We start from the raw sequence: 16,357 nt of genomic DNA, 5'->3' as shown, positions 1-16,357 counted from the left end.
CAATTTTGTCAATTTTGTCAATTTTGTCAATTTTGTCAATTTTGTCAATTTTGTCAATTTTGTCAATTTTGTCAATTTTGTCAATTTTTTCAATTTTGTCAATTTTGTCAATTTTGTCAATTTTGTCAATTTTGTCAATTTTGTCAATTTTGTCAATTTTGTCAATTTTGTCAATTTTGTCAATTTTGTCAATTTTGTCAATTTTGTCAATTTTGTCAATTTTGTCAATTTTGTCAATTTTGTCAATTTTGTCAATTTTGTCAATTTTGTCAATTTTGTCAATTTTGTCAATTTTGTCAATTTTGTCAATTTTGTCAATTTTGTCAATTTTGTCAATTTTGTCAATTTTGTCCATTTTGTCAATTTTGTCAATTTTGTCCATTTTGTCAATTTTGTCAATTTTGTCAATTTTTTCAATTTTGTCAATTTTGTCAATTTTGTCAATTTTGTCAATTTTGTCAATTTTGTCAATTTTGTCAATTTTGTCAATTTTGTCAATTTTGTCAATTTTGTCAATTTTGTCAATTTTGTCAATTTTGTCAATTTTGTCAATTTTGTCAATTTTGTCAATTTTGTCAATTTTGTCAATTTTGTCAATTTTGTCAATTTTGTCAATTTTTTCAATTTTGTCAATTTTGTCAATTTTGTCAATTTTGTCAATTTTGTCAATTTTGTCAATTTTGTCAATTTTGTCAATTTTGTCAATTTTGTCAATTTTGTCAATTTTGTCAATTTTGTCAATTTTGTCAATTTTGTCAATTTTGTCAATTTTGTCAATTTTGTCTATTTTGTCAATTTTGTTAAATTTGTCAAATTTGTCAATTTTGTCAATTTTGTCAATTTTGTCACATTTGTCAATTTTGTCAATTTTGTCAATTTTGTCAATTTTGTCAATTTTGTCAATTTGGTCAATTTTGTCAATTTTGTTAATTTTGTCAATTTTGTCAATTTTGTCAATTTTGTCAATTTTGTCAATTTTGTCAATTTTGTCAATTTTGTCAATTTTGTCAATTTTGTCAATTTTCAATTTTGTCAATTTTGTCAATTTTGTCAATTTTGTCAATTTTGTCAATTTTGTCAATTTTGTCAATTTTGTCAATTTTGTCAATTTTGTCAATTTTGTCAATTTTGTCAATTTTGTCAATTTTGTCAATTTTGTCAATTTTGTCAATTTTGTCAATTTTGTCAATTTTGTCAATTTTGTCAATTTTGTCAATTTTGTCAATTTTGTCAATTTTGTCAATTTTGCCAATTTTGTCAATTTTGTCAATTTTGTCAATTTCGTCATTTTTGTCAATTTTGTCAATTTTGTCAATTTTGTCAATTTTGTCAATTTTGTCAATTTTGTCAATTTTGTCAATTTTGTCAATTTTGTCAATTTTGTCAATTTTGTCAATTTTGTCAATTTTGTCAATTTTGTCAATTTTGTCAATTTTGTCAATGTTGCCAATTTTGTCAATTTTATCAGTTTTGTCAATATTATCAATTTTGTCAATTTTGATAATTTTGTTAATTATGTCAATTATGTCAATTATGCCAATTTTGTCAATTTCGTCAATTTCGTCAATTTTATCAATTTAGGCAATTTTGTCGATTATGTCAATTTTGTCATTTTTGTTAATTTTGTCAATTTTGTCGATTTGGAAAATTTCTTCTACAATTCGTATTCAAAACAAGAATTTTTCAAGTTGAGACAAATAAATCAAAATAGGATTCTCCATCTGCAAAACCACTTAATTTGGCACAAATTAAAGATAGTGCAATTTTTGAAAAAAATTTTATCCACAATATATGCAACTTCGTCCTTTCAATCAATTAATTTTTGAAAGAACTTTATTTTAATATTCAAGGTAAAAGGTATTTAGGATAAATTCATCAATTCTACATTTTTATAACACTTTAAAATTCCTACATAATTGCATCAGTGTCTTTCTAAACTCACCCTTTAACTTTTTAGCTGTATGATTCATAACATGTGTACTTAATCAATGTTTTAGGTGTAGTGTTTGTTCTGCTTTTCTGTTTGATGTCTATTCGATTTAGTTTGTTTTTCATTTCCATTTGGTTTCCTTCTTCCGAGGCTTGATGAAAACGACAGTTCTGTTTGAAACACAATTATTTATTTTGTTTTTACTTTTCTCTTTCTTTTTTCTCTTTCGTTGACCACTGATTGGTTTGAAATGAAATACCACCACTAATCGAAATTATAACCAACCACACCAACAACAACAACAACAACACAATCACTCCATTAAACAAAAAAAAACAAAAACGCAAACGATTTCTGCCTGAAATGAAAAAAAAAATCTGCTTCAATACAACGAAAAATCGAAATCACCCCATCTGTTCAAAACGGTAAAATTACCAAAAAAAAAAAAAAAAAATCAACGAAAAAACCGCAAATTTGAAAAAAAATTAAACCTCCCCCTGGAAAAACTTTCTCCAGATGCCCCAAGCAGACGGGGGTTATGTTTCGCTCGGGGGTGGGCCACAGGCCGTCTATCAGCAGACGACGGAACCGCAGGGCGCCACCAAATCGGTCATGGAAACGGTAAAACGGGTCATCGGAACTGCGATTGGGGCCCAGGACAAGCTGTCGCTGCTCGAAGGTGCCAACGGAAATGGGCAGCCGTACATCATTAGTAGCAGGTGAGGTGGCTTGTTTGGCATTATTTTGAAACTTTTTCCTTTCCATTTTCCCATAATCATTTTCCCCCCTCCCCAGTGTTTCATTTTCACTCTAATTATAACTTTGGAAAAGTTTTATTATCGTCTTGTGATTTGTTTGAGAATGCAAGTTGAGATTTATTTTTTGATTTTAATTGGAAGTGTCCCGCATGCTGTTATGTTGTGATGTGTCTCAGTTTTTATCTCACGCGAATGAACGGCTTCTATTTTTGACTGTCATCATTACACATTTTTTCCGCTTAAGCCAAACTAGGCAAGTCGTATTGTCCAAAGTTATGATGACCATCCTCGGATTGAACTAAATTTTAAGTATCCTGAAAATAACGCTATAATGTTAAAGTTTCTATTCGAATCTTTTCGATTGAAACTCTTAAGTTTAGAATCCAAGTGTCATTAAGTTGAAGTTATCATCAAAACGATTCAATCAGAAAATTCAAATCTAGAGGTTTAGTTATCTTCAGTTAGGACCCTTTTTCACCCCAACCCTAACAAAAAGCGTTAGAAAGAAAATACATCTAATTTAAATAGTCAATGTAATAAAAAAGAAATTAAAAAATATCTATATCTTAAGTCGGTGGAATTTGGAATACGGACATTCAATTATACGTCCCAAGAATGTTCAGCTGAATAGGAGGTCAATGTGCCGAATGAGCTAGGTTAATTGTATATTAGGCTGAATGACTGGAAGGCTTACTTTCAGCCAAATAACGTTATGGGGCAGCTATTCCATCTAGAATTCATTTGGCCTAACATATTTTAAGCCTACTGTCCACTGTCCTACCAGCCTAACATCCATTATCCCTCATCCGCATTAGATTTCATTACCCTAATCAGCACTTGTGGTGTCAATTTGACACCACAAGCTCAAATCGTTATAACTTTTGGCGTGTTAGACCGATTTAAACAAAACTTACATCAAAAGAAACCTTGTAATGTCAGTGAAATATGTTTAGAACATTATATATAGCTAAAGTTACTAGTTTTCTCGTTATTCAGCATGAAAGAAAAAAAAAATCCGAAAAAACATGCCTCACAAAAACTGCTGTAGTTCATATTTTACACGTCCAAAAAAATATTTGCCTTATGCATATGAAAGCTGAAGTTAATGCCTATATCATGAAGACAAGAAATATTTTTTTAAATTTTTTTTAATGAAATGGTCACAAAAAGTTCAAAAAAGTGGTCTAAAAAACCTACTTTTCATTCGATTGCTAGTAAATATTGTTTGAGCGAAAGTAGAGTTCTGAAAAAAATATGACTACAAAATGTATTTAAATTCCAACATTTTGCTGTCTTTAGATTTTTGATGCAATAAAAATTGAATTTACTGGAATTTTTTAAAGTTCACTACTTTGCGCGAATTTTTTACAAATTGAAATTTCATCTGTTTTTGTGGTCCACCGTCAGGTTGTACCCGGATTATCAGTGCTTTTACTTTGTTCGGACCAACCAAGAGTATACTCATTGGAAAGCACATTTAATCTACATTCTAGTGAGGTGCTACAATTCACGCTGTGAGATTTCACAAAAATATGAAAATTATAAACGTAAAATCATTCCTGAATTTCTAGAACTACAAGCACCTCGTCCAGCAAAACGTGTTTGTTTGCTCTCCGAGTAGGTACGGTGGGTGGTGATTCGGGCAGAGAGCGAAACCGACAGACCAAGAAATGCACGAAACGCATCGTTATTTCGTCTGTTGGCTCCGCTCTCTGACCAAATCACCATGCACCCACCGTACCTACTCGGAGAGCAAACAAACACGTTTTGCTGGACGAGGTGCTTGTAGTTCTAGAAATTCAGGAATGATTTTATGTTTATAATTTTCATATTTTTGTGAAATCTCACAGCGTGAATTGTAGCACCTCACTAGAAAGGAGATCAAATGTGATTTCCAATGAATATACTCTTGGTTGGTCCGAACAAAGTAAAAGCACTGAAAATCCGGGTACAACCTGACGGTGGACCACAAAAACAGATGAAATTTCAATTTGTAAAAAAATCGCGCAAAGTAGTGAACTTTAAAAAATTCCAGTAAATTCAATTTTTGTTACTTAAAAAATCTAAAGACAGCAAAATGTTGGAATTTTAATACATTTTGTAGTCATATTTTTTTCAGAACTCTACTTTCGCTCAAACAATATTTACTAGCAATCGAATGAAAAGTAGGTTTTTTAGACCACTTTTTTAAACTTTTTGTGACCATTTCATTAAAAAAAATTTAAAAATATATTTCTTATCTTCATGATGTAGGCATTAACTTCAGCTTTCATATGCATAAGGCAAATATTTTTTTGGACGTGTAACATATGAACTACAGCAGTTTTCGTGAGGCATGTTTTTTCAGATTTTTTTTTCTTTCATGCTTTATAACGAGAAAACTTGTAACTTTAGCTGTATATAATGCTCTAAACATATTTCACTGACATTACAAGGTTTCTATTGATATAAGTTTTATATGAAGTTCATAATAATTCAAACGACTTAAAAAGATTTTACTTTTGTGGTGTCAAAATGACACCAAAAGTCGGAAAAGGGAGTTTTTTTGTCCATGCTTCCAGGGTTCGTCCATAAAAAAAGTAAAGATGCAATATTGAAGAACTTTTGAATTCATTTAGGGTCCCCGAACAAATTTTTGTATTTTGAAGCTTCTGAAAAAAGTTACAAGCCTTCAAACTTGCAATGGTGTCAAAAAGACACCCTAATGCGGATGAGGGTTATATCTAGTGACGATTCGTTCTATCATCCATGCCTTAAAGTCCTTTCGGCTTTAAGTCAGCAGTCTAGCATCGAAGATTATCTTAGTAGGCCAGCTTCAATTGAGCCATTTGTCTATTCGACCTAAAATCGTATTGGTTTTGCGTCCCTTCGGCAGAACAATCTTTGGCTGGATAACCTTAAGTCTTACAAACCATACGGTCTAACTTCCATTTGGCCAATCGTTTATTCGGCTTCGTGACCATTCGGTGTGATGTCCATTCTGGCAAACAACCATGCGGTCTAACCGACCGAACAGTCTGTGGTCGTTTGACCTTTTCAGGCTAGCGGCCTATTCAGCCTGATAATTCATTCAACCTAACGTTCGTCGGGCGAATCATCTTTTTCCTAAAATTTTTGGGACGAATGCTCCAGCTTTGATTAGTTAAAGCGTAACGTATATTCTGTGACCGTTCAAAACCATGAAATTGGGAAATAAAATCTGAAACAAGACAAATTTTCGCTCAGTCGAAAGCCGATGAACATTGGACTGAGTCGATTTGGGGTCAATTTTGAGTTTCTCAAACCCTGGGGTCTTTAATGCATTGTTTTGGTTCAAATCTTATCCATGATTTTTCGCAGAATTGGTAAGTAACGTTTATTGAGTAAATTTGTACTTTTATGTTTGTATGGGAAAATTGATTTTTTTTATCTTGGAAAAGAAAACTATCTTCATTTCTTTCTTAGTTTTTACAATTCAAATGAAGCTTTTTTCACGATACATCACGATTTTATGTTGTTTAAAGTCTAAAACAAGCTTGCCAGGTTGCGTGGTTTTACCCGGACCTGAACAGATATTTTAAACAAAATTTGGAAAAGGTCTAGTCCGGCCTAGTTGCCCGGATTTCGTTGAAAAAAGCCCATATTTTGACTGGTTTTATTTTCATAAAGAAATTTTAAAATTTTGCTATTATTTTATTTGATTTTGCTTCCAAATACGAAATTTTTGAGCAAATTTTTGTAAAATAATCATAAACGATTTCTTGGGAGACATAAATGCGTTTGAATTCTACTAATGTGTTTTAATGATTCATTGAAATGTTTTACTTCTTGATTATGGTTAAATATTTCTGGGATTTGACCAAATTAAAGCGGATATTGCCTGGATACTGTATTGAAAATTTTGAAATCAAATGCCAGGATTTTTCCGGGTTTTTAGATAAAATAGCCCGGATTTGCTCGGCTCGGTTGTGTGTGGGAAAAATATCGACAACCTTAGACTGGTAACCTCACTCACATTAGACATATGTAAACTCTACTTTTAAAGACTTTAACTTAATTCATCTATTTTTCATTGGAAACAAGCTGACCCGGCAAACTTTGTTGAGCCTCTGAATTTCGCAAAAATAATGAACATGTAGATAAGCAGAAAGAAAGTAATAAGAAAGAAAGCAGAAAGAAATAAATATTATCTGGATTGGTACCGTAAAATGGGGAGAATGGAGACAGTTTTTCGGAAATTTTTTGTAATATTTCTGTCACCTTAACAACTTACATAATCTTGAACGTGGGCCAGTGCGTTGTTTTTCGCTCCGCAAATATTTTATAGCAATTTAACCCGTAAAGTCAGGCTTCCTTCTATTTTATTTTTGTTTAATCCGATTCCCCGTGTTTTCCTTTTTTAACCCGTCAACCAATCATATTCAAAGAAATGTTAATATTTTTGCCTACCTCCCAAGCAAAAATTATTGAAGAAGATTGATTCTCAGCTTAAATTCAAAGCGAATATCTTCTAGGATAAACTTAAAAAATAATTTTCTTCCGTTTTATATTATTTTCATCATTTACAGAGGATCCTAGACACTGATATGTTAAATATCTGTTAACCTCGAGATAAGTGCCCAAAGAATGTTTTGTTAAAATTGGTCGTTATTTAAGCAGTTTTATTCAACTGTCTTTCTTTTTTTGCCAATATCATGTTTCAAATGTTATTCATCGAATGTCAAATTTGCAGACATGGCATATCACTATTTGCTGTGAATCTGAACAACACTTCTCATGATATGAAATTTCGCCATTTTTATGCTTGAATTATATTTTTTTTTTTTGTTTTTTTGAGCAAATTTCCTTATTCCATTTTATTTTCGTTATCTATTATGCATTTGCATAATTTTTTTTACTACCATTTTAAAATTAGCATATTTATCAAGAAATGAATGCTTAAGCACTGAACAAACAAAATTGGAACATTAAATATATTCATCGAGTTTTTACTCACATCAACCTTAAATGAATTGCTTAAAGAATCTATTTTTTCAGTGTGATCTTGAATTCAAAATCAGAAATGAAATTCCAAAAACTTCTTCTCAAATCTTTACCATTTTTCATTCTCTCTGTTTTGGATCTTGGATCATGTTTTTTTTCGAGACAAGAATTAATATTTCCCAAGCTTTTTGTGTTCGAAGATGTTATTGAATCAGATATCTGTTTCTGACTTCTGGTACTGAGTGCTGGATAAAATTTAGAGGTTTAGTTTTCCAAAGTTTACATTATTTATATCCTTAATTTCGTTTAGTTTTCAAGCATCTTAGCATGAAAGGAAGAAGTGGAAATTATCTAACGTTTCCTAATTTTTTAATTGGTTTTTTACATTGATGAAATTATTATGACATCACGAAGTTGATAATATTTTTAAAAAAATTTTTGGTTATCTTATAGTCATAAGTTATAAATCAGACATTCGCTTTTGTTGTATAATAAAAAGAACAGAAGATTTCAAAATGGAATAATTCATTTTTATCTTTTTAGCTATTTTTGATGAGTAAAAACTTTTTCAAACATATCGTGGAATATTATTTTCCTTGAATAGTATGGCATTCTTCAATATGGCAGGAAAACTAACAAAAAAAGTAACGGGGTAAAGGTTATCAAAAAAAAATTTCGCACGTTTCCGGGCTACTTTATCTTAATACCTAACAATATCAAAGTATTTGATTTCAAAACTTTCAATCCAAAATCCGGACAATACCAAGAAAATTTGGGCTAAGTTCAGGAACTTCTCAACAAAAATCTAAAAGAAATGTACTTGAATCATTTTTTTCATCGAATCACATCAACAAGTTTAAAATTGTATTTTAAGCGTCCAGAATCCGTTCATGATTATTATGTTAAAACTTGTTAAAAAAAATCGTTTTAATACGTTAAATTGATAAAAAAAAAGATTTTTGTTTGATTTTGCAAAATCCAGGATTCATTTATCGAAATCCGGACAATCGGGCCGGACGGCCGGGCCGGGTCCTTTAATTTTTTAAAAATCATTCCCGAGCAAGTCCGGGTAAAACAGGACAATCTGGCAAGCTTTGGGTAAATCTGCTTGAACAAATGTTCATGTTGCCTTGGTTTGGAAACAAAAATGACTATTTTCGGAAATATACTCCTTACCGGCTTATAGGGCTTTTGCACAGCGAATTAGTACAAATAAGACGTTGGGCAACCAAATGTGATAGCCCCATGTGAAATGGATACTAATCGACAAAAGAAAGATACTTTTTAAAGAATTTATGAAAACTATTGAAAGATTTCTTGTGTATGACACATTTTTCAAATGCTAGAACATGTTTTGACTTGTTTGTGATTTTTTTTTATTTCTAGTGTGATTCCTTGAAAACATGAAGATTTTGTACAGGATACGAGCGTTTCCAGTGAAATCATGACAAATATTGCTGAAGTTTTTAAATCAAATTCGTGACGAAGGCTCTTAACTTCGTTTACCTGGTTCAAAATTTTATAAGATAGACCCGAATATTTCAACGAAGTATCTGGGGGAATCGTTTATAATTACAATGATTGTTGAATTATTTTCCATTTGGTTTTGCTTAATTCCACACTGATATCCAATAAAATATTCACAAAATCGTTTCCACTTGTTAGCAAATGATTCAAAATTTCCTTTTGAATTTTATTAGAGAATTTATTGAGCATTCATTTATGGAAAAAAAATTTAGTTGAATTTTTCTTTTGTCGCATATGAAAACCTCTGATGTGTGCCCAACAGACCTGTTGTATGTGTGTGTAGCAAAAGCCCTATTGCGTTTTTTTTACCCCATACGGAAGATGAACAATCACATCCAAGTATCCATTTCACTGGTGTCACATGAAATGTACTTTTAGCTTTGAAAATGGGCGCCAAAATTTCGTAAATAAGGCATCAGTAAGCCTTGATTGCTTTTGGCGTCTTTCTGCTCTGGGTAATTTGGATGAAAAAAAAAACAATGGAAAATGGATGCCATGACTTTTATTTGATACGAATAAAGACTACAAATCATTTACCAAATTCCACAAAAACATTTTTGAATTTATCTCTCCGTTTTGTTTTGCTAAGCGCGAAAACGAACACAACAAAAAAAATTGCATCCAAATCGGATGAACCCTGCAAGAGTCCTATTTGGTGTTCGCACATATTTATGCCTCCATTTTTATATATAAGGGAAGATGGGTTTTTCAAAAATGGTTAGCTTATCAGAGAGTTGAAAAAAAAACTTTTATTAGGAAAACGTCGAAAAAAATACAGACTTTACTGTGCAGGATTTGTACCTGCAATCAAACCTTCCCTGGTAGGCTCATTTCCAAAGTTAAACTTATTAAAAAAAAGAGAAAATTTTACTTAATTTAATGGTCCACCCAATGTGGTGGAGGAAGAGGTGATGATAAAAAAGGTTACAAAGGTAGTAGTCAAGTTTTTTCGTCGTAAAAATAGTTACCATGACAAAAGTGACATCTCTTTAGACAGTTTTGCGGCGCATTTTACCTCGCTGGATAAAGAAACTACTGTAAAGAGGCATCGTGTGCCGATTGGAAATTTCGTTTATCTGTCAGTGTCATTCCAATCGAGCAAACAATGTGTCAGTTTCGTTTGTTTATAAATTATTGAAACAGATCCAGCAAAATATCTCAATAGGGCGAAACTATCAGTTAACTCGAAACGAGAAAAACACGTTTGAAATATTTGAATTTAAAGTCAAGTCCAAATTTGTTTTGAAGTTGTTCCCTTTGGTTCCCTTTCACACACGGTCAACTCAGTTACACCCATTGGCACTGCACGAAAAGAAAAATTTACCTCATTTTGAGTAGGCGTACCTTTGTTCCAACAAAAATGCATCAACAGAGAGTTTCGCCCAAATTGAATTTTATAATTTTTTTGAAAATTTTAAGTGAATTTAAGATGAAACCGTGTTAATTTTTAAGCAAACATGAACATGAACCTTTAACTCACTTTGTTTACATTTGGCCGTTCCACCCTTATGAAATGCTACAATAAAGATTTGGAACGAAAGTGACAGTGTTGCCAAAGTGTGTGTATATATAAGAGATGTTACCATATACCAATTTCCCTATTCAGTCATTCTGGCCATTTTGAATTTGCAACTGTGAAACTCATGAAGTTTGTTTACCAACAAACCACTTAACAACTGATCATATATTCTTATATTTGTAAACACACTCATTAAGTGCTGTTATTTGCTGTGAAAGTCGGAGAACCTTTTGTTTCTAAAAACCATGAGTGTTGCTTGCATCTGACAGATCTGATTGCATGGTTTTAAAGGATAGGGGAGAGTGGGGATACTTGATCCCCTTTTCTTATTTTCACCATATCTTTTTGGAAAAATTTAGCAACTCGCCGTCTTTGACATTTTCTGGCAGCTTTTAACTTCAAGTTTCTATGCTTCAAAAATTAGAACGATACTTGAACCCGTTGATGAACTAAAAGCATTTTCGTGGGAGTAAAAAAATGGCGATTTTTCTGAAGTTAGGGGAGACTTGATCCTCTATTGAAGGAGACTTGATCTTTTATTCAGGAAGCCCTAATCCGTGTATAAAACTTAAACAAAACCCCAAGATAAAATGTTAATTGACTATTTTGGTCATGTTTGTTCTCATTTCACAATTTATAGCAGACATAAGAAGAAAATTCTATAACTTTGTCTCAACGCTAATAACGTTGCATACTTAAAGGCGCTATTTTTTTTTTATAATTAAGAGAAAATTAATTATTTTTGCTCTTTTCTTCAGATAATTGTTTGATAAATATTAGTTTTTGGATAAATATTAGTAATTTCGTAATCAGCAATCATAACGATCAATTCAGAAGAAGAATATGCCGTTTGGAAGGGGGATCAATTGTACCCAACTCTAGTGGATCAATTGTACCCATAATCAACATTTTAGAAAACTTTTTCTGAAAAAAGTCGAGAGTTTTCCATTGCTTCGAAAATATGGCATAATGAAGTTCATTTTACGCTTGAACGATTGATACATTGGAACAAATAGTTTTTTCATAATTTTCCCATGTAAGGATCATTTTAAAGTGATGAAAAAAGATCTTCAAGTTACATTTTGTGAAATTTTTCAAACAAAGTTCAAATACTCAAACAATTATTTTGTTAAAATTTTCTAAACTACAAGCATTGTTATTCTGCTCATTTTTGCACATTTTTCTAGAACATTTGATCTTTGTAAGACATTCCAGTTTCGAGATATAGCTAAGGAATCAAGTATCCCCAGGGATCAAGTATCCTCATTCTCCCCTATATATTGTTTTAAAGGATCAGATGGCGCCTCTTCATATTTACTCTTGTCTTTTTAGCTTTACTCTTTTTATATTTACTCTTGTCATTTAAGCTCTGTGACAAAGACGCATCGCGACGCAGGCTTTGTTTATGTTTATTTTTCTTTTTTGTCTCGGATTTGCAATAATGTGCGTTCTCTCATATTAATTGGGTTTCACCCACCGAACGGGTTCTGCTTGAAGATCCAGTGTGGCTTAGAGCGAACACTTGCGGTTAAAATAACGATGAACACGTATTCACAATAGTCGGTAATGCATTGGCCTTTAAAGCCGGAGATTTTCGGTTCAAATTCGGCACAGTGCAGTCAGTATTTTTATGGACTTTTTCCAAATAAAAAAAAAAGATTTTTTTTAATTAATTTTTTAATTAATTTCTCTGAAAATCTAACCTTAATTCTAATGAATCTTTGAAAATCAATCGAAATAAGACGTCTTTTCGATTGATTTTCAAAGATTCAACCATTTGAATTTCTGGCAACACTCTTTAACTCCTTTAAATGTTTTATAATGAAAGTGTGTTTTAAATACATTTTTTTTTCAAGACTGGAACCACATTCGTTCAGAATGTGTGCTCTATATAATTTTCAAAAACAAAGGTAATCAAGTCTAACGCAGCTATAGATAAACCCCAATAAATAAAAAGTCTGTGGGGAAAGTATAAGCTTTCCAATCCAAATTTCAATATTGCAACAACATAAGAAGAACTGCTAAGTCGTGACACTTTCTGGATGTTTCATTTGACAACACTTAACGTCTTGTCAAGTGCTATGGGTGTCAACTCGTGATCAGCTGTGCAACGTATGTAGATTTTTTCTCTTTTTGGTTCTTCGTTATTGAATTTAAACACAATATCCATCGTTTCCGTATCGGATTCGTGTAGCCTTTTCAAAAGGGTTTCGCAATCACTCGGGTTAAGTTGATTTTGTTGTTATGAGAATCGTTATATGGTTGGTGAAAAGTTTGACAGTATTACAGGCACGTAATATTCACAGGGAACGTGATTTTGTTATTAAAATTTTGAATTCTAATTTTACTTTTTCCGAAGAAGGATTTCAAGATTTATTATAATTCATTTGAAATTCCAATCATCCTTAAAAGTCAAGTACAGGCAGCGTCTTTGGCAGAGCACTTTCCATCCATCAACGTTTGTAAACCCCAAAGATGCCAGAGAAAACTCACCTGAGCGAACAACCGGCTGAAGAACCACGCAAAGTTACTGTTTAGCGCAAAGATTTTCCACAGAACATTTTCCATCTTAGTCGTCTTCGTCTTCGGATGGAAAGCAGGTATTTTTATCCTCTCGAGCGAAGATTATTGCGCTTCCATGGAATTAGTAAATTTCATTTAGTCACGCCAACCAGAATCAACCCCCTTGTGGAAAACCCCCCCAAATTCCGAATGAGATGTGGGTGCGTGGTGGCTCGAGGGAAGGTTGTTTGGTAACCCTGGGAAAGCCCTGGGATGAAAGAAATCTGTGTCCCCGACCGACTCCGGTGAAGAGTTAGTCCAGACCACTTGAGTTGGAGGTGCTTTCGATGGGCTTGATTCTTCCTTTGCCGTTGAGCTTTTCGAGCTACCGACCACAAGAACACCGGCACGAGCTTGATGATATTATTTGGAAAGATGGATAGTCGGATTGGTTGACTCTAGCCGAGCGTAAAAGTTTTATGAGATTTCGACAATATTTGCTTTGCTAATTAATTTGATCCTTGCACGCGCGCTCGCTTGCTCGCTTGTTTGCCCATTTTTGGTTCTCACGAGCCACCGGGAAAAAAGGAGAAACCTGGAGATAAGAAAAGTTAAATGTCTGAGAACAATTCGAAATGCTTCGTTTTCCTTAGGCATGAAACTTTAGAAATTTTAAGGCTACTGCCAAATGGGGCTCACTGGTCTTACCCGCAATGGACTGTTCATTTGAAAGCTTTTCGAAATCATTCATTACGGGAAACAATTTGCAACTCAACTGTGTTGTTTGTTGGGTAAAGCGGATTCCGTGGCTTTTTGGCATTCCAAAGGAAAAAATTCTTTGCGAAAACTTTGACAGATAATAATGTGCGGTGGTCTACAGTGAGAAAGGCTACAGACGAAGTTCTTCGACAGGAATTAGTTAAATCAATATTCATTCCCACTAGATAATATACCACTTAAAGTCTCTTGTATTGCAAATGCCCCAAAACAGTTATCTAACGGTTGCATTTGGAATGGGTGCATGAAAACATGAATGTTATTTCCGCCTAGCAGTGCGACATACGACGACAATGTCTGTAAGTTGTTTTGACAGAACAGTCGAATCGGAAGAAACAGGCCGAAAAAGATTACGAAACCAACAGTCTGGAAAATCAACAACAGAAAGAAATGAAATATACCTATGTTGTATCCTCGGTGAAATGACTTAGTCTGAGGGTTTTTCATAATTTGTGTCCCGGATACTGTTTGAATGATTTCTATTTCATAAATAATAAAACTGTACTTTTTCTTTGAATAAGCAAAAAAACTTATGATAAACTTGACACTTAAAAATTTTTTCATGTGGATTCTTGTTACAGAATCAAAGCAATCGAAAGATGCTCTATGATTCAACCACGGTATAAGAAAATTCCAGATACTGGTATTTCGATAGCAACTTACTATCTTCGTCAGTGAGAATGGTTGTCTTGGTAAATTTTTTTTCGTAGCTGAGCGTAGACTGAGTGTTGCTTGAATTGCTCTTGGAATTCAAAATCCCATATAAGAATCGTCTTACGACAGGCTGAATAAACTATGCTAGGATGTTTTCCGAGAAGCTGGTTTTTTATTGAAACCATTTCTAAAAGGGAACTGCAGCTGAAGAATCGAATTTCATTACCAAGATGATTTTTATCAAACTTTCTGAAACTTGACCACTGCACTTGATTTCAAGATCCTTAATTGTTTACTTTGTTTTCAAAAGCTTTATGACTCTTTAATTATGCAAAATTGTATGTTTCACGTTTATAAATTCTCCACCTTCCCATAGAAATAATTTTAGTATCAAAATTACGTCACATGTAACATTTTACTCCATTTGTTTGATAAGTTTTCGAGTTATGCCAAATAACATTTGAATTAAAACCTCACAACAAACGTTTTTGAAGCATTTATTCTTATGCAGTTTTGATAAACGTTTCATATACATTATAGAATGATCATATGAAAATTGAAAAAAAAACAGCATATATCTACCAAAATGGAGGCAATATATATGCTTAAATTTTAATTCATTCCAAAGCGAAGAAAATAACACCAATTGGGCGTAATCCGTCACCTTATTCGTACCTTTTGGAAGAATGCAAAAGAGCGCAGGATTTTGCGACAATATTTTCCAGTTCTTTCATTGGTCAATATCACTCAATTCCCAACTGATTTTCAGCCATCTGGATGCACTGCTTGTTGCCATGGCGATGATTTTCCCACTCAAAGCCGGCGCGGGAGCAGAAGTCATTTCAAAATTTACAAACATGACGGACTCTTATCATATCCGATTTAAACTGATTTCAGAGGACATTTTATACGATACGACTGAAGTATTCGTTTTTAATTCTATTTTATGTTTGCTGGGCTGCCTCCTTCATCCTGTCTCCATCCTGAAAACTTGGAGGATCTCAAATTGTTCGTACGCAATCAATCTCTCTTTAAAATTTGGTTCCCTTCGTTTGATTTTCTCGATTTGTGCCAAAAAAAAATCTATTGAAGCCTTTCTATCCTCTCCCCATCCCCCACTGCTGGTACTCAAAAACCCTTTCAAATTTACAACCAAATTTTAAAAAACAAAACCCTTCTACCCTTCAAGGCGAAACGTTCTATAACAATAAGAAAAACATATCTCTTACCCAAATACCTTCTTAGTCCAAATTTGATTCTATTAACTTTATAGTTCTAAATTTATGCCAGCAAAATTGTATTGGGGCCAGTCCCTCCTTTATATTTACTCACTGGAAGAAGGGTGGTGTCAGAAATAATCATATTTCTCTTGACAAATATTTCTCGTTATCGAATACCATCAAATTTCAAATTAGGTTCCATTGGCTTGAATATTTTAAGGGAGCACCCCTTCCTGTTCCTATCTTCCCACTGAATGGGGAGAATTAATAAAACATTTCTAGTACCCGAAAATCTCCCATACCAAATTTAATTTTATTAACTTGATTAGTATAAAAGTTATGCTTAAAAGGATGGGAGCTCCTTTTTCCTCTTGCTATCACCCCGCTGGAAAAGGGAGGAATCTCAAATTAATCCCTTTCATGGCATTTTTTTAAACATGCTTGATTAGTTCCCCAGTTATGTTTAAAATTGTATAAAAACCCCCCTTCGTCCTTAACTTCTTCGTGT

At 32.9% G+C, this 16,357-nt stretch overlaps 1 protein-coding gene across 10 annotated transcripts in view; it reads left to right on the top strand.

Moving 5' to 3' along the window:
* LOC129748107 (protein NDRG3) overlaps nucleotides 1-16,357 on the top strand; it is a 214,119-nt gene that overhangs the window by 86,274 nt on the left and 111,488 nt on the right. For 6 of the 10 annotated variants that reach the window (XM_055742584.1, XM_055742585.1, XM_055742593.1 and 3 more), the window contains exon 2: nucleotides 2,447-2,649. The exons of the other annotated variants lie outside the window; for them this stretch is intronic. In XM_055742584.1, the coding sequence (XP_055598559.1) occupies nucleotides 2,447-2,649 (203 nt within the window). The remainder of the gene's footprint in view (nucleotides 1-2,446; nucleotides 2,650-16,357) is intronic. 10 annotated transcript variants of the gene reach the window in all.

The sequence above is a fragment of the Uranotaenia lowii genome, chromosome 2 (assembly GCF_029784155.1).
Source record: "Uranotaenia lowii strain MFRU-FL chromosome 2, ASM2978415v1, whole genome shotgun sequence".
In the NCBI taxonomy this organism is placed as follows: Eukaryota; Metazoa; Arthropoda; class Insecta; order Diptera; family Culicidae; genus Uranotaenia; species Uranotaenia lowii.
This window is presented reverse-complemented; position numbering and strand designations above follow the sequence as displayed.